General features: G+C 33.9%; 1 protein-coding gene and 1 long non-coding RNA gene across 2 annotated transcripts; both read right to left on the reverse strand.

Annotated features, from left to right (window-relative positions):
• Window positions 1–1,315: 1,315 nt before the first annotated feature.
• RN-tre (Related to the N terminus of tre oncogene) lies at window positions 1,316–5,144 on the reverse strand. Its single transcript, XM_040708160.2, has 5 exons — window positions 4,592–5,144; window positions 4,271–4,523; window positions 3,932–4,214; window positions 3,250–3,858; window positions 1,316–2,607 (listed from the first exon to the last, which is right to left on the reverse strand). Exons 1-5 carry the CDS (start codon window positions 4,753–4,755, stop codon window positions 1,706–1,708), a joined length of 2,211 nt encoding a protein of 736 aa, XP_040564094.1. The 5' UTR covers window positions 4,756–5,144; the 3' UTR covers window positions 1,316–1,705.
• A 3,343-nt stretch (window positions 5,145–8,487) lies between these two features.
• Window positions 8,488–9,889, reverse strand: LOC121114252 (uncharacterized). Its single transcript, XR_005863232.2, has 2 exons — window positions 9,576–9,889; window positions 8,488–9,448 (listed from the first exon to the last, which is right to left on the reverse strand). It is a non-coding gene; the product is annotated as an uncharacterized lncRNA (long non-coding RNA).
• Window positions 9,890–18,793: the final 8,904 nt, after the last annotated feature.

The raw sequence follows: 18,793 nt of genomic DNA on the forward strand, positions 1-18,793 counted from the left end.
AAATGAGATGAATAATTTAAAATGAAGGATTAACAGTACTTGGGATGAGGGCCATGCAATAGCCAATAATTGAATATTCCAACATGGAAGATCTATATATTAATGCCGTCATTTTTTACTATTTTAATAAAAAGTTACCAAGATATAAGTTTTCTTTGGCACATTATACAGTTCAAATGCCCTCAGTTATATTACTCATAAGTACAAAATAACCATGTAGTTTTAATAGTTTAAAATCAAATGATAGCATCGATTAATAGTTAGTAATTAGAATGACCAATTTTGCAATTCAATAAGGCATTTAAAGCAAACACATTGCAACTTGTATACAACACACACACTAAATACTCTTTGATTTGATAAGGATGTCGTTTATACAGTTTTGCATGCGCGGATACTGTGCCGAAAACCTTTTGACCGAAAAAAGAATAAATATATTTGATGATGATTCATGCTGCAATAACATGTAACTATGATTCCCATTCATGTAACTCCAATAAAAAGATAAAATGTTTAATTATTCGTCACGAATTGCAATAATTAATTCATTTTAATATGGAAGAGGATTCAATAGTTAGCTCGAACAGCTATTAGAACCGTCTTAACAAAAATCATGACAACAACCCCATTAAACTTATAATTAAATAAGAGAGATAAAAATAATGTTTAAAGAAGAGAGGGAGTCGGAAATGAGTCGATTATTAATTAATGCGCACTCAATAACCACAATTTGTAGCAAATCGAGAGGGGACAATTGGCCAAAAAATTATATTTAATATATTGATGATCTTTTGCAGAATAATATTTCTTATTAATTATATTAATTAAAAATCATTATATAAACGCAACCCAGTAGTATATGATAAAAATGTAATTCAAATCTTTACCGTTGTAGTAATTTAAATAAATTAAATAATGTACAAACACGACAGTGAATCGAATGGAAGAAACCCCAACACTTCTCCGTTATCAATTATCTTTTGAGATTCATTTTGGAAAATACTCATGGATTGACGAAGAAGCAATACCTATTTATCATAGCATCTTTTTAAATTTAATTTAACTATATCTCAATATATTAAATATTATTTTGCGGCTAAATTTTGTAAATAGTCCTTCAGTTAATTGTCCTAGAACCGTGGCAAGTAATGAAACATCTTATCATTAAAAATAAGAGTATCATGAGTGAGAATCATCATTTAATATATTTTAAGTGCCCTAGAACCTTCATTTAGAACCAATAGACTGGACATCAAATTAAATTACGTACATAGATATTTTTTTCATTTTTAATAATAAATTATATATTTTCATATTTCAATAAATGCAGAACAATTTGTATTGCGAAACGCTTTCATTCTATCTCTCAAATTATTCATGGAAACATATTCATTAGATATATCATATAGATTTGAAGGGAGCAAAGTTGAAAGGGGGGAAGAACATATGTAAGTGTGTATACTAAACCTTTCAGCAATTATAATAGTAATAATGAATGTTAAAATTAGGAAAAATATATGTAGAACAGAGGGAAAAGATCCATTACTGTTTGTTTTAAAAAGATAGACGTATATTTTAAGTAGTCGGTTGTGAGTGTGTGTGGATGGGCAAACGGATTGAACTCTTCATTTTTTTTTTAAACAGCAATAATGAAAAGCACTTATTATTTATTATATGTAGTTCCAATTGTTTGTTTGTTAATTGTTCACCGATTACCAAGATTGTTCCTTTTCTTATTACTACAACTACTACTAGACGTCGGCTTGATGGTTTTTGAAGAAGCAGTGGATGATGAGACGACAAAAGTTTTTGTAACTTTAGTTAGGGCAATTGTTGATGATGCTGATGAGGATGAAACTTCTCTGATGCGAGATGATGAAAAAGTAGATGATAATGATAGATTTTCAGAGTTGACTGGAATTAATACTTTATTCCCTTCGTATCTTGTACTTGTCAAAGAAGAAGAAGAAGGAGGAGGTGGAGAGGATACATAATTGGAATGCGGACTAGTGCTGCAGCTACTATTACTATTTATATGACTGTTATGATCATAGGGGACGTGTATCCGAACAACATCCCCTTCGGAACTCAGAACCTTAGGAAGAGGGCTACTCCCCTCTCGTTTGTTGTTGTTGTGTCCGGTAGGATTTCGAAGTTGATCTGTACCAGGAAAAGAAATGCTCGACACTCTTTTGGACGCGTTATTGTTACCACCACCACCAACACCAACACTACTACTGATTTTGGAGCTTCTGAGAGCAATGCTACTACCGTTTCTCTTTTTGGGCTTAGAAAATGTCTCTACTTTATCAAGTCCATTGTTTAAGCTTGCAGTATGAAGCATGAGACGTAGTGATTCGTCCAGCTTAGTCTGTGCCTCCGAGGGAGGCAGAGGAGATGGCGGTAGCACAATGGATGAATATGAAGGCTTTGAATCCTCGTATTTATTAAGACCACTTTTAGTTGAGGAAGGGGATATGACCCTTCCTCCCATGGAAGAGCGGGTAGGAGGATCATCCACCGTATCAAATGAACTGTCTATTCCCATTTCACTCTTACTTTCATCTAGCAAGCTCGATGTATCATCAAGACTATGATCACAGGAACCTGAAATGAAGAATACATATAAACTATTATTAGTATATTGTGGGAAATAGGATATATAGGGACTTAATGATCATAACCTTGAAAAATGTATGTATATAATTAATTACTACAATAATTCTATCTAGTAAGTCAGTTTCTTTAAGACAATTAATTCATTGAAAGAGTGTTTTGAGAGTTGATTAAGTACCTATGTCTCACATTCAAAACAGGGATTATTACCACTCTTTCCATTGTTAACATTCCATTAGCTAAATACCTAACATTATTTCATTATATATAGTATTTACTTGCTATATGGAAAAAAAGAAAGAAAAAAAAAAGATAAATAAATTTATACGCATTCTCACCCACAACCCACACAGCAATCATTTTTAAATGAATAAGCAAAATATCGCAATAATAAAATATCTACTATTGCAAGTAAAAGATATAAACATACTGTTTGCTATTCTCACTAGAAATTTAGCTTATATCAACATATAAATGATACTATATATCATATTCATGGACTATACATACATACATTTATTCAGTGTATCAAATTTCGAATATTGAGCATGATTTTATACGATTGACGATAACCTTGACTGTTAGTAACAGTACATGCGTATTATATCCTAATAATATAAAATCAAATCTCACCTTCATCCAAAGACGGTTCTTGTTTGATTCGATTCTCTGTTTCAATTTGACGTTGAAGCGTGTGTTGGCTAAACTCCTTTTCTTTATCCGACAAAAATCGACTACGAAGCCCCGCTTCTCTTTCAACAGAGTTATTAAACTTGGCAGCCTCCTCATTTATATTTTCCGGAGGGAGTTCTGACGGCGGGATTCCATGTATATTAGGTGAATCTAACCTAAAGTCACGTAAATCGTACATGGTCTTCCGCAATTTGTCTATTACAATACTATCTTCGAAGCGAAAGTTCTTTTCGAGTTTAATCTGTAGGTACTCCATGATCTCGTCCATTCCAAGTTTCATTAGATAATGACGGTGCATTCTAAGAATGTTATAAGCCATAGCTATCAGAACTCTATCACCTTCTAAAATATATAGATCCCAGACACGCAGTGCCAAACTAAAAGGTATCCTATCCAAAAAGCATTGGAAAAACCACTTCAAAGTATATATCCCCGTATCAATGCCGTTTTTATCTAAATGCTTTTTTAAATTGGGTAAGAACTTTTTGAGTACCTTTTCATGATGGTTTTGAAATCGTAAGAGCTTTGGAAAGCCTTGTATAAAAAAACCTACAAGAGAAAAGGATACACATAAACTCTTTGTTGAGGTTGAAGAATATAATAAAATGACTGGATCCTTTACCATGCATGAGATATTTAGGATCTACCATAAGACTACTAAGGGCCCAGAACACATCCTCTTCTTCCGGCAGGTACATAAGGAGTAGAGCCACAATTTGCGACATTCCCTGACAATAACCAACTTTAGTATTATACACGGAGTAAGCTGCAAGAATATGGAAAAGGGCTTTTTGACGAGTGCTATAGCGTTCACTAAACATCGTATTATTGCGATAGGTTCGATTGACATCTAAATCGATTTGACGGATATCCGGAGAGTGTTTCAACGCTCTTTGGAGTATATCCTAGAAAGGAAAGGGGCGGTGTAAGTAAGAGTGAAAGGAATGTTGGAGGGATTTACAGCATAGAGTCCCTTGTGTTTCTCTTTGAGTGGGTCGACATTGAGGAGTATGGCCCAGAACATGCCTCTCACAGATGCAGGCACTCCTTTATACACACGATTGATCATCTTTTCCCGATCTCGAGCACCTTCTATGAAGTATTTCTCTTTTTTATTGAACATTTCACTCCACTTCTGACATCGCGATGCCTCAATACGATTCTGTTTCTTCTCGCGCTCCGTTCGATGCGACGCATCCGGCAGACGATTATCACTAAAAATGGATTAATACATTCATTCATTCATTAGGACTTTCTTTAACATCAATCCAACAATATTTACTGTAAGAATCCGTATCGATCCGCAATGTGAAAAATTTCGTACTCAGGGTCTTCCCAGGCATCAATCACGGCCCCTTCACCGCGTCCTCGCTCATATTTATTCACAATGAGGCGACGTTCCTCCGCTGCTCGGAGTCGAGCCACCAATTCCTCCTCCTCATCCATTCTCTTTCATTCATTCCTCCACATCCAGAGCCTTTTCTAATGATTTCCCATTTGGGGAGTTGTTTTCTTTTTCTTTTCTTTTCTACTTCATCAAATATTTTATTTTACATTTTATTTTACTTCTTCTTTTCTTTTCTTTTTTTTTTACATTGCTGCTCCTGCAACTGCTGTTGCTGCTGCTAAAATCTTTCGTACTTACGTATTTTCACCTCTTCCTTTTTTTGTGTAATAATAATAAATATAATTGTACAATGACTGGGATGTAGTGTAGTACTAGTACTATATACAGACTGCAATACATACACTATGTAAATGCTGGCCGGGAGCCTTCAGTTCCACTCCACTCCTATGCAGCATACATTTCATTCCACCACTATTATAATTCTTCTGCTGCTCCTTTATTTTATTTTCAAAAATTCATGTCCATTTAGGTCAGTGGTTCTCAAACTATGCGCTCGGGGGCTTGCATATACCCTTTTTCGATGCGCGCCGCAGTATTCCTCAAATATGATATATAGGTTGTTTTCACGTGACATTTTCACTCTTGTTGATGCCTCCCATTTTGAAAGGGGACTCAAAAACCTAATTTTATAATAATGAAATCCCTTTTTTTTTAAATTATGAAGGAAAATAGTCAACTATTGGAAGTCTATATGGGACCAACAAATAAAATGATTTAAACCTTTACCATCTACCAAAAATCTATCCCTCTAATACCCAGTTTTATTAAATATCTGACCCTGAAATGTTCTCAAAATATGTGATGAGATCGTAATACAATCTTATTTCCATAGAATAAATACAAATTAACTATCATAATAGCAAGAATAATATATTTTTGCCTAAAGATTCCTACGTTTCTCGTCCCTAATCGATCAAAAAGAAATTATACAAATTTAGACATTTTATAGGGATTTTCAGAACATATTACATTGAATGAATTCAAAGATCACTGTTTATCATTGACATCAACATGTATTCAATATATACGTTCAGTCTTTTTCATTAGCAAAGTCATTTGATGGAGTTTCATCAAGATGTATTCAAAATTTGTCTATTTTATAATGTAAAAGTAATAACATTAAGCACCCAAAAGGATCTCTACTTCAGTTATAATGTAATTTATGACGTCAGTTAAAAAGTTCTATTTTGTCCAGTCCCAAGATATGAAAAGCAAGCAAATATCTCTAGTTGTGTTTCTCACACACACAGGAATAAATAAACTTCAATAACATTATGCTTTTATTAAATGCATTATCTTTCCAAATATTATATGACTTAATTATAAATTATAAGTCCTATTATGTATACAATGCGCAAGTAAATATCTGTAGTATTCTGCGCTCAGACTGTAAAAAGTATGAGAATCACTGATCTAGGTTACTACAATATTATGTGCACCCTCCCTTTAACAGCTGCCGATATGAACGCCCTTTTTCATAACTACTTCTTCTTCTTTTATCAATTAATACTCACTCAATCTCTTTTTTAAACTATCCTTGAATGAAATGAAACTCCTCTTTCAATCATCCAACACGTACATTGTCGGATTTCAAGGTATGGTTGATAATGAGTGAAGGATTATTATTTAATGAATTTTAAAATTTATTTATTAGGTGAGGTATACATAACATAACATATTTATCCTTCAATCCAGGAGGTAGGGCCTTTTAAAATAAAATGCAAACCTTTGCATTTTACATTCTAATTAATAGCGCTCAAGGTTTTTTTTCTTCGTTTTTTTGTACATATTATTGGGGTATGACGTCAGAACTCTTACCTCAGAAGTCTTCAAATAGGATCGACTGAGTTTTATTTTTGTACTATTGAATTGTAGATATTATGCCAATAGGGATATGAAAATGGTCTAAATCTTCGTAAGTGCAAATTAAAAAGAAAAGTATATTATATTGGCAACCCTGATGGACGACAGATCTGCTGATAGAGATCACTATAAAAACTATATTGCTCCTTGTTTGGTATACGTTTGACTTCAAAATAAATATTAATAAGAACACTAATATCTTGCAAGTTACCAAATTATATCTATTTTTTTAAATATATGGTCACAAGGATTTCGACCTTTGTCACAATCCTAATTATGTTTAGCCTAGATGTCTATTTGTACTTTTTTAATAAATAATATCTATTGAACATAATAATATGCTTATAAAATAATTGTTAAAACACATGGCGATTTTCACCTTTAATTCAAGCGAAATACTCGAGGTATGAAATTGCCCAAGACATGCTAATTTAATCTCACATTTTGTTCTTTGTTACTGACATAATTCTTAGTAAGGTATTGTCTATTCGATTTTTCTTTATGCTACAAAAATTTCATATGGGAATTTAATAGTTATAGAACATTGTCAACATGATTGAAATCATTCTATCAAAAAAATCACTTGGATACACTTTTAAAATATGTAATTATTATTCATTGAGTAAATAATATTAATAAAGATTTGCTAATGCGTTTTTCTTCAAGTCAAGATGTACATATGATTTATGTAATTGGTTCTTTTCAAAACTGTTCCTTGTTTAAATTTACAATACAAAGATCTCATTTTATATGCTGGTACAATGATATTAACTGTAAATAATAGCCAAATACTCCCACCAATATTGTTTAATCATAAAACCAAATTAATTAATTATCTTTTATCACTTATTAGCAAGGGTATTGCTCCATATGTCTCATGTTACACGTACCTAACAAAATATTCCTAATTGAATGACGGGATATTTTCACCTGTTGAGTATGTATTTGACATCTGTGAGTCGAATACAACAGCTCTTTGAATCACCGGTGGTCATTATTATTATAATAAGTTAAACAAAAACGCTTTTCACTTATTATTGAACAACAAATGTTAAAAAGAATTGAACAAATAATTATATAATCTTTGTGAAAGTTAAAATGGATATCATTCGACAACTCTTACTTATGTAAATAATATATGTATTATTCATTAATTCGATCCTGCTCGATCAATGTATTTTAAAATTAGAGCATCACATATTGTTCAACAGTCAATAACCATAGTTTGAAATAATATGATCACCTAATAATAATATACTAAAAGAAATGAAACCCTAAAAATGAACGAAAAATGTTTTGGAGGAGAGCAGTCTAGCTGTTATGACGTTTCATTGGATTAGCTGCAAGCAACTTTGCAAATAAGGAAATAACAAATTCAGAGCTAGAGCAATAATATCTTATGTTATTTAAGTAATGTATTCATTGGCTAGAGATAATGAACATAGGGTGATGATGTGAAAAATAAGTTGACGCTGTCGTAGTTGATCAAAACCAAGGTGAAAATATAAGTCGTATTGATTAAAACATTCAAATTGTAGTAGTAAAAATTAGACAGAATTGCCAGGTGGGTTGACGAAAAATCGGGTATAATTAGTTAATTTCAACAACAAATGGCTAAAACCTCGACTAAATATATTTAATGGTTTATAGCTAGAGGGGTTTAATTATTTAGGTATCCTCTATTTATCATTTTCCAAAGTTTTAGCAAGATTGAGGCAGCTCCGAGAAAAAGTGTAATATCGCTTAAGGATATTAGAAAATCCTTTAAAAAAAAATCAACAAAGTAAGCCCAAAATCATCTGGTAGTTGGCAAAAGAAATGAATCAAACCAACTGCTATTTATATCTTAAGTACTGCTCGACTATTGTTCTCTATTCTCCACAATTTTTAAAATGAATTACATAGTATTTTATTCGAATCTGTATTATAATATTACCTATTAATATTTTATTAAATTTTTACATTTTTATTTGTATATGATAGCCAAAATGTATTCATAGAAATACTAAAATGACCAATATACATATATACATAATAATGAAAATCCAGTGTAGAATGGGCATGTAATCTTTTTTTCTCCAATTCCCCACTTTTTAGAGACCCAACTCTCCATTTCCCACCACAGCATCGGTGTTTGACAAATTTGACTTTAACCCATCAATTGTTTAATACGTAAATATAGCTTTGCTTTTTTATGCTATGTTATATAACTTAATTATTGCTTGGCATATATTATATTTTTTATTAACAGTTTCACATAGAAATAAAATAGATATGAAAAAATTTGTTATAATTCTTTTGCAATAAAAAACATATTTCTAAATGCAACAGTAGACGCATTCAGGTTAATGATACTTTTACATTTGTTTTGCCTTGACGAGTGCCTCAATGTTCGAGTCCACTTTTCAAATAGCGCTGCAGATTCAAAGTCAATAAGGCGGTTTTGCGATTTGATTTTGATCTTAACCATGCTTGCATGCGCCGAATCACACAGGTACGTGGAGGGAAATACAATAAGTAGTGTGAGCGACGCCACATCAACGCGAGAATACGAACCATACATAGTGGCCCAGAATGCCTTCAGGCTTTTCTCCACAAAAAAAACATTTATTGCACCAGGTCAAAAACTGTTCTTCGATTTCTTCTGCTTCCTTCGGGAAGATGTTAACTCGAAAGCTCGTGAACACCATAATTGAGTTGTCACTTTTGAATTACGGTAAATAAAGCTGTAACTCGCCAGCAGCTTGTTGAGGTTGATGATAGCTTCGTTCCCATAACCTCACTTAAGCCACCAGCAGTCTTGCTATTCGCAACAGTGTTGGAAAAGCCGTAGAGCTGAGAGCAGTCTCGAACGTGCCTCGAATTTTCCTGCAGATTCAAAAATCTTAACCCTTAGCGTATAATATCATAACAACACACACATACTAAATAAAATAACCATAAAAATAAATAAACGTATGAGTATTTACTAAATAATTGGAGCACTGTTACCCACCTGTAACACAAAGGAGAGACGTGACAGGTGTGGGTTTGCGGGGAGCGGCTGTTGACATTTCTAACCCAACACCGTAGTCCCTTTAACCCATACATTACCAAAAATACTTCATTTGTTGGTCGTTTTTCTTATTAAAACTGTCTGTAAATGATTGGGATTTGAACATTGGTTGAAATTGAAATGTGTGAAATTAGGAAACAGTGGTTTTTCTGTCTAACCGGTCATTCCCCACTTGGAAACTCCACATTCCCCACCATTGGGGAATTCACCGTTTTAGAGCGACCTGTTAACACGCCCACGACTGATTGAATAATGAACAAAAGAGAAGAAAGAGCACACGCATCAACCGTTTTTCCTTTTCTAATCACTATACTTGTTTTTTTTCTTTAAACACATCCTCTCTTTATTTATACTAAAACAATATATTTTAACGACATTTTAAGAAAACTCTGCGATATAACAAACTTTATTTTTGCTTCTGTATCCCTGGTTTTATGTATGTATATATAAACATTAAATAAGTTAACAGCTACGATTCCACTACATCTATTAATTATCTCTGATATCTCTTAAATAGGGTATCTCCAGGGATTAAATTGAGTCGGAACATTAAAAATTCATTTTACAAATTTTGTATGGTAAGTTATAAAAATATTGAATACGGCAAGATATAATCATGTGGGTCTTATTTTATGATAAGATAACTAATTTGTTGAAGACAAGCTACCCGTATTAATAGATAACTAATGTTGATAAAAAAATATCACTACATATCTACGATTCTATTTAGGTTCTATTTAGGGGTAAATAGATAATAATGTTCATATTATATACGAGGTGTGTTCAAAAAGTAAGGTGACTTTTTATTTTTTTAGGAAAAAATATTAATTTATTCATTAATATTTATGTTGTCCCCTTCAAATTAATCCACCTCAGATACAATACACTTGTGCCAACGCTTTTTCCAATCCTTGAAGAACTTGTCATAAGCACTTTTCGGTATAGCCTTGAGCTATTCTACCCAGTGCCGTATGTCAGGAAGATTTTTCGGTCCGCTTTACAAGGTGAACGGTTGATTTTCAGTGGTGAACGTGGGATATTTAAACAGGGCAAATGCTACTGCATAAATTAAACCTTGCAAGAATGGACTGTCTGACCATTATTTTCTTCAGGCAAACATTGGGAAAAATAAAATGAAAAGGAAAAACTCTAGACGGAAAGTCAATGCCGACCTATTCATAAAGGAAGGAGTATAATGGAGTATAAAATGCACGGTGCAAGAATGAGAGAAAATTTTTGAACTATACAATTAAGTCAAACAATTTAAACCTCCTTAAATATTTTTAAAATAATAACGGATGAAGATAATGAACGAGATTATAATATTCCATGAAACCGTTACATCGACAGAAAATAAATTATGTTAACAAGTCTTGATGTTCTTAACTCGCATGTATACGTGGTGATGTGTTTGAAAAAAAATGAAGAAAAAAATGCATGTGTTCTTTATCATGATTAGAAGAAGAAGTTTTTCCTCTCTTTCATTGACGCAAAGGTGTCAATCAAACTGTCCATGTCTTCATGGAGCACCTTGTCCACCATCACCCTGTCCATGTTCAAGAGGGTGAGGGAGGAGAGCCTCTCCTGGTCCATGGCGGTCCTCATGTGGTTCTTGAGCCTTCTGAGACAGGAGAATGACCGTTCCACCTCACAGCTGCTGATGGGCATTGAGGCCAGGATAATGATCACCTTGTATAGGTCCGGCATCAAGCGGAACACTCCCGAGCTTATTAACTCCGCAGCAATTTGTGACGAAACCATGTCTTCTGTGTCAATATCTGCCTAGAGAAACATAAATTTTAAACATATAATGCAAAATGAAACATTATAATATGAATTGCTGGAAGATTGCATGGTCTGACTGGAGCTGCTCGAGTTCAAGTCTGTTCTGCTTGGCGACACGCTCAATGACACAGGTCTCCACTTCACTGTCATTGACGATTGCAATGAGATCCATTGTGATGTTTGTATCGTCGGTGGCAAATCTGCTCTCAAGCTCTAATACAATCTTATTGATTGCAACATCGAAATGTGTTTCACGGAAGTAGGATTCAGTTGTTCCTTTCCACTTTATTCTCCTTGGAATCTTCGCCTCCTTGAATTCCAAATCAATTGAGTCCTCCTGGTCAAATACTGATTTCATCTCAGACGACTTCAACTCAGCAAGTTTCCAGATTGATTCAAAGATTTTCTCATTCTTAAGATCTTCAAGAGTCCTAATCACTAGGTTAACGTGTTTCCGGGCCTTTGTTAGGTCAACTTTTCTGCCTTGAAGTTAATCTGACAAGCTAGATGTGTATCTGAGGAGTGTCTTCAACAGTTCAATGCCGAAAACCAATTCGTGAATAAAGATGCTGTTGAGCAGAGAAGTTGCTGTTGAACTCGACAATGTATCTTTATCTTTTCTCATTATTATGAGGGTCTTCATGATTCTGACCATCCCTAGAGATACAGTGTGTACAGCGTCGTAGCGGAGACTCCAGCGGGTAGCAGACTGGTTCTTCAGGGTCATCACTTTGGCATGCTCCTCATCTTTACTTGTTATCTTCACCGACTTGTAGATTGCTGACCTCTTTGGTAACCCTTCAATCAAGACTACAAGATTGAGGACATGGGCGTAGCAGTGGATGTAGACACACAGTGGGGCTGCTTCCTTCCACCTGGCGGCAAGACCCTTCTTGATACCGGATATATTGGAGGCACCGTCCGTGGCCAGGGAGACAGTGCGGGCGGGGTTAAGGCCGAGATCCTTGACAGTCTCGTGAAGCTTCTCAAACAAATATTTGCCGTCAGTCTGGGCAACTTTTACAAACTTGAGGAAGCTCTCTTTCTTGATGTCTTCACTCGTCAGATATCCCAGTGACAGACTGAACTGCTCCGTGTTTGACATATCTGATGTCTCATCAACAATCACAGAGAACCAGTAGTCATCATCGCCGGCACAAGTCTTGACATCTTCAATTATATTTTCCGTCACTTTGGATGCTATAATCTCTATCAGCTCATTTTGGATGTCAGGTGAAGTCCATTTGGCAAAACCTGCCCCAGCTGAACCAAATTTTTTGACTTCGGCCTCCAGTTTATCTTTAAGAATATGATTGCCGTGTGAACGCAGGGACAAAAGCTCCAAGAAGTTTCCTCGATTGTTTTCATTAGATTCCGTCAACTTTTCTCTTGTTTCGGAATCGCCCCTAAAAGCCAATCCTTGCTTTGCAAGGAACCCAACAGTTTGGAAAAGATACCTCAAATAAGCTCGCCACTTCACGACTTCCTCAGCATGTTGAGACTGAACATGGCCGAGAACCGAGGTATTCTTTCTCTTTGATGTGAGGAAATTGATCCACTTTTCCATCGACAGTTTGTGTTTTTTGTTGTTAGAATGAACTTTCAACGAGGAACTGTTTTTCCATGTTTTGAACTCAAATTTCCCAAGATTGGAAATGGAAAATTTGGAACAGGCGAAACACTTGGCTGACTTTTCAACCTCGTCATATTCTAGACATGGGAACTTACAGAACCAATCATATTGAAAGTCTCTAGAGTATTTGTCATCTATCTGAGGACTGTATGTTTGTAACTTGGGCTGTAGAGGATGATCTCTCTCGACTTTAGGCACAGTTTCCCGCTCAGTCTCCACTCTGGTTCTGGTCTGGATGTCCTTCCACTTTGGCTCCCGCCCGGTAAGTATCGGGTCACCCAGCTGGCTCGTGAAGACGACAGGGTACGCTGGGCCTCCGTCCACAAACTCCATCTCCTCAGTCTTGCTCTTCTCACAGACCTGGACATTGTCGCTAGTCTCAGAGTCCTCTGCAGAGCGAATATTGTTGTTGTTGACTACAGAGAGCTGCTCGGGAGAGAAGATTGGTCCGATATCGAGATTAGGAAGTCTTATTCCATGAGAAATCCGTCCGCTGGGGTAATTTGATGAGTCGCCATTATTTTCTGTGTCTGCAGTAACTTTCTCTTCAGCAGAAACGGACTTTTCAGATCTTGGTTCAGGCAGTAAGGCCTCAACTGGAGCAGGGTCATCAGGACAGGAGGAGGCAGTGACTGAGGATGAGGATGTAGCAGAGGAAGTTTTCTTAACAGCAAAGTTCAATGTTTTCTGCTTTTTATGATCAATTTTCACTTGATACTTGCAGCTGGGGTCATTCTTATGGAGTTTAACTTTGTGATCATTAAAGTTGTCCTTCTGTATTTCCTTCTGACAGATAGAACAAATCACCAACTCTCTGTTAAAATGCGTTTTCCGCTTCCCGTGATACATTTCTGATAATTAATAAATTACTGCAACAATCCACTCTAAAAAGTACATAACTATTATTTATGTCCCTTTTAAGCAGTAATAATTTAATTTATCTTGTATTCAATGAAACAAATTATCACGCTCTTAAATATTTCAAGAGTACTCCATACGAAAAATGTTGTGTGCATCTTTTTTTTTTTTTTTTTTGGCTGTAAAGTACTTCACATTTGCAACCAGTAACGTTAAACGTAATATCTAACTCAAATATCCACTAAATGTGAAGTACTTTAAATCCATACGAAAAATGTTGTGTGCGTCTTTGTTTTTTATTTTTGGCTGTAAAGTACTCTTGAAATAATTGCAGTAATTTATTAATTATCAGAAATGTATCACTGGAAGCGGAAAACGTGTTTTATATTCAAAGGTTCAATCATTTATATTTATAAAATGACCGGCAATATTTGAAAGAGATATTACGGTAAATTACAGGATTTGAATTCAAATTTCTGCGATGAATCGAGATACTCGAGAGTGTTAACTGTAGTTTAAAACCTCCGTTTTATCTATCTGACTTAATTTGGCCTCAATATTGTCTTAGAGATATAATTTATTAATTTACTAACTCTATAAATGTGCCGGTGAATTTTGGCTACTTTAAGTACAATTTGTGGTGCCTCCAAAGGATTAATCAGAATCATTTTTTCATTTAAATGAACTATAATTTGTTGGAAAATGTATTCCATGTTCAATTTGAGAAAAATTATCTAGCTTCCTTTTGGGTGGACGTGCTACAAATATGTAATTTTATTATAATGACTCAGTACTATTATGAGTTGGTCATAAGTTACATATATAATAGATTTTAATAATTAATTATTACTTAATTCATCTATATTTACATACCTATATGATTGGTTGACGGTTCAGTAAGGTTTTGTTTTTTTTGGTCCGCTAAAGCGGACAAAGTGCAATGCTGACGTACGGCCCTGATTCCACCGATGCAGTCTTTATCTCCTCAGTCGTTGCAAATCTAAAATTGTGATTTTTGAGTAGCTATGGGTTTTTGATTTTTTTTTCCAAAAATTTTAATATTTAAAACTTTTTCTTTGTGCTTGAAGTAACATGGAGTCCATTATTAGTGACCAAATGCTAAGACACCCATATTTTTTTTGTAAGAACGTGAGATATATGGTACACCTGAATTAATAATATTTGTTTATATCAGCTTCCTGATTTATGAAAGAAATAATGAATTACTGCTATAAAGTGTAGAACCTTCTACATTTAAAATAGCGTTTGCGCAGTAAATATAACAACTTTATTTAAATTCATATACTTTATTATGAATTTTTAAATTAATTTACACCAAAGATAGACGATAATTCTTCTTTTAGAGGGGGACGTTTAACACCCCACTACTTATTAAATAATGAACAAAATAGATGAAAGAACACACGAATCAACCATTTTCATTTTCTAAACGTTATACTTAGTTTTTTTAGGTACTTTACTCTTTAATGATAATGAATTCATGATACTCTAAGCACCCTCTAGTGGAAACACAATGTTTTAATTGCCAACTAAGTTCGGATAAAAAGAATGATGACGAGGTCTTTACTTCGCAACTTGGTTTGTAACTTTGTATCGAATAACTATCGTTATCTAATTTAGCAGATTTTATGTGTAAAGAGATAGGTAACCACAATTATGAAGATTAAATTACCTTTTGTAAAATCTATTTTTTTCAAAGCCTATCTATTGACACAATATTGTGACTTGCATATACTCATTGTAATTTGTTTGATAAAAACAATTTGAATCATGAAATATGACCTCAAAAGTTAATATTATTTAATACTCATTTCCCAAACAACAAAAAATATGTATAATTAGTTGGCGTCTCGATTAGGTCTCACATTACTTAGAAACTGTTTATAGGTACTTTAGGTTATATAAATGAAAAATTACTGTTTGAGACAATCAATTTTAAAAAGAGCATGTACACCGTGAATAATTGTAAAGGATATGACCTGCTTGTTTGTTATATTAGCTGCAAGTAGTGTTGGATCAGTCTAGCCTGAATGAACTGGAGAAACTATCCATCGGTCTAAACTTTAAAAAAAATAATATATATGAATTATGATAATTCATTTCTTTTCTATTTCCAAATAGGACATTCTTATGTCTCCACTGGCCGCTTGCATAATTTTAAAAGCTTCTTTTTTGTGGGGTCTACGTCTTTAGTCCACAGACCGATGCAAGACTAGGCTTTTATTATTGGTTCATTTTTTTGGACCTACCGAGTGAGTCGATCATGTGATCGACTCAGACCAATAATGGACCGACCCAACACTAGCTGAAAGTAGTTATGAGATGAAAGAAATATACACAGATCCGACTCCGTCTCTAGCATGGATATCCAACAAGGATTTACAATTATACTCCTGCAAGTCCTCAAAGTACCTTTTCTTATTTCATCTATTACTATGGTATAAAATATTTTGAAAAAAAAATTAATGTTATAATTTTTTTGGAGATAGATTTCAAAAATCCATAGCTATTCACAGAAAACTACATTTTTACGAAAAAAATTTGAAAAATTAAAATAAATATTAAATTTTCTAGTAAAAAGCAGAAATTCCTTAATGGAGGGGGGGGGGAGGTGTACTGCCCCTCCAGTCCACCACCTGCGGGACGCCCTTGTAATAAGAAATGATTGGAATAGAAGAAGTGCAAATCACTTCTCTGCTAGTAATTATCATTAGAAATTATGGATTATTCATACTAGAAAAGACTCATGGATTGACGAACAGGCATAATATGGGGCAAGAGCTTAAATCCATCATTATTACAACATTTAATATATTTTATATTAATAAATATCAGCTGGCACCTTCAAAATGATTCTTGCTACCCTATTTGCCACCCTAAGTACTGGTAGGTTATATTTTCTATGACTCTAGTTATCTTTGTCTGCAGATATGTTTCAAAGTTATCAAAATCAACTGAGCGACATGGTTTAATTCACAACCCACTCAGGAAAAGTTATTACTCGCAGTCGCTCCTAGAGAAGGAAATTACATTATGGATACTAACTTCAAAGACAATTCCTAGGTTCCAATGTTAGTTATTGTTATACTAAAATGTTTACTTATACTTATCAGTGCAGCTCCATCGGACCTTTTATAGGAACATTAAAAAAGACAAAAAAACTTCACAAAATATGTATTTTTTAAAAAAATATTTACACTGGAGAGGATTGATGATCTAGCTAAAGTGCTCTCTCACCAAATATTCTTCAAACTATAAGGACCATGACAATTTTCGTTTATTTTTTTAGTTTACCAACAGATCTATTTGATACGACGCTAAATATAAAAAGTCCTGCAGACGCCTCCCTCGTCGTTATTGTATCACACAACCTATTATACGAAAATAAATAGAAAGCGGCCCAAAATCAGTCGAAAATTGCCAATTATGGATCAATTCTTTCCAACTATGGAATTATTATTCAATAATAGTTGATAATTGTTCATAGCTTAACAAGAACTTATTCTAATTCAACCAATCAACGTTCATAGCACTGACATGGGGAAGAAGCAGAAACATCGATAGCTGAGATCAAAATACAATCTACATTTTTTTGTTAGTGAGGTAACGCCGTGATCTGGAGTAACAATTTGTTGAAAAAAAAAATGCATCTGGTTAGAATTAGACTCAAGGTTCTCGGGATCAAGTCAGTACCAATAACGAAATACTTTACATTACTATTTTACTGAATTATTCCTCTCTCCTTAATTCTCATTCCACAACCTCATAAATTAAGGATTGATTTTGACATTTTTTTTCAAATTAAAGTTATATGTCTGTAGTCTAACCTAATTTACAACCCTTTCGTGCGGTTTATAACTCCAAGCCAATGAATGAAATTATCATTTATATAAATGAGGAGTCCTAATGCCGTGAGCCGTCTATACAAGCATGTGTAGGAAGCTTTAACACTCCCCCTTACGGAAAAAATTGGATGTCTGTCGAAAAATTTGATTATTTATGGAGGTAATTTATAATTTTTAAAACCCTCAAAAGATATTCAGTTGGAAAAATGGGACGCCTGTTGTAAAATTTATTTGATTAATTATTTATGTAATGAGAGGAAAAATGGAAGTGTCTAAAAAAAAATCCTTCCTTTTTTCTAAATAAAACCAAACAAACATAGCCCTAAATAAAAATCCTAGCGACGGTTCTGCCTGAAGTCAATCACTATTAGTGTTGAGACTCTGTCCAAAACCGATTTTTTTTTTGATTCCATCATAAGTGATTTTTTCTAGATATGTTTGAATGGATATTTTGGTCCAGACTGTTAACTGAGACAATTTAATCGTCTTCAAAATCGTAGACCGATTTTGCTGGGTATCAATATGTAGACTGATTTTTTTCGGTCTTTCTGTAAGGACTGATTTTCTCTCCTACCCTCCTGGATTTTTTATGTTTCTCTTTGGAAGAAAGGTTATGTGATTCAATAAAAGGAACAACGTGTTTCATTTACATTAAATTATTTTCTTGGAATATTAAAAGGTTATAAATATACCAAAAAATACAAAAAGACCGATAAGCAATATATTGCTGTCTCGGTTTGACTTTGTCAGTTCCGATTCTAGCAGTTCAAGACCCAGAATGGCTAGACCGATAAAGGCACAACTTTGCAATTAACATTATTGTTAGTCGATGTTCTAACACATTTTAAAACACAACTGACGTCATCAACAATTTATCTATAGAATTGGTTAATAGCACCGATCCAAACCCATTTTTTCGTTGTGAGCGATCTACAGTGTGCGAGGTAAATGATGGACTTTTTGATAATTAACAAATGTGGTCAACTTTTGCAAGAATGAAAAGAAGTTCAACGTTG

The sequence above is a fragment of the Lepeophtheirus salmonis genome, chromosome 3 (assembly GCF_016086655.4).
Source record: "Lepeophtheirus salmonis chromosome 3, UVic_Lsal_1.4, whole genome shotgun sequence".
NCBI lineage: Eukaryota > Metazoa > Arthropoda > Copepoda > Siphonostomatoida > Caligidae > Lepeophtheirus > Lepeophtheirus salmonis.

Coding starts and splice junctions, on each gene's coding strand:
- RN-tre (XM_040708160.2), bottom strand. CDS start 4,755: ATGGATGAGGAGGAGGAATTGGTGGCTCGACTCCGAGCAGCGGAGGAA. Junction 4,524..4,591: donor GATCGATACGGATTCTTACA/GTAAATATTGTT, acceptor ATCCATTTTTAG/TGATAATCGTCTGCCGGATG. Junction 2,608..3,249: donor AGAACCGTCTTTGGATGAAG/GTGAGATTTGAT, acceptor TCTTCATTTCAG/GTTCCTGTGATCATAGTCTT.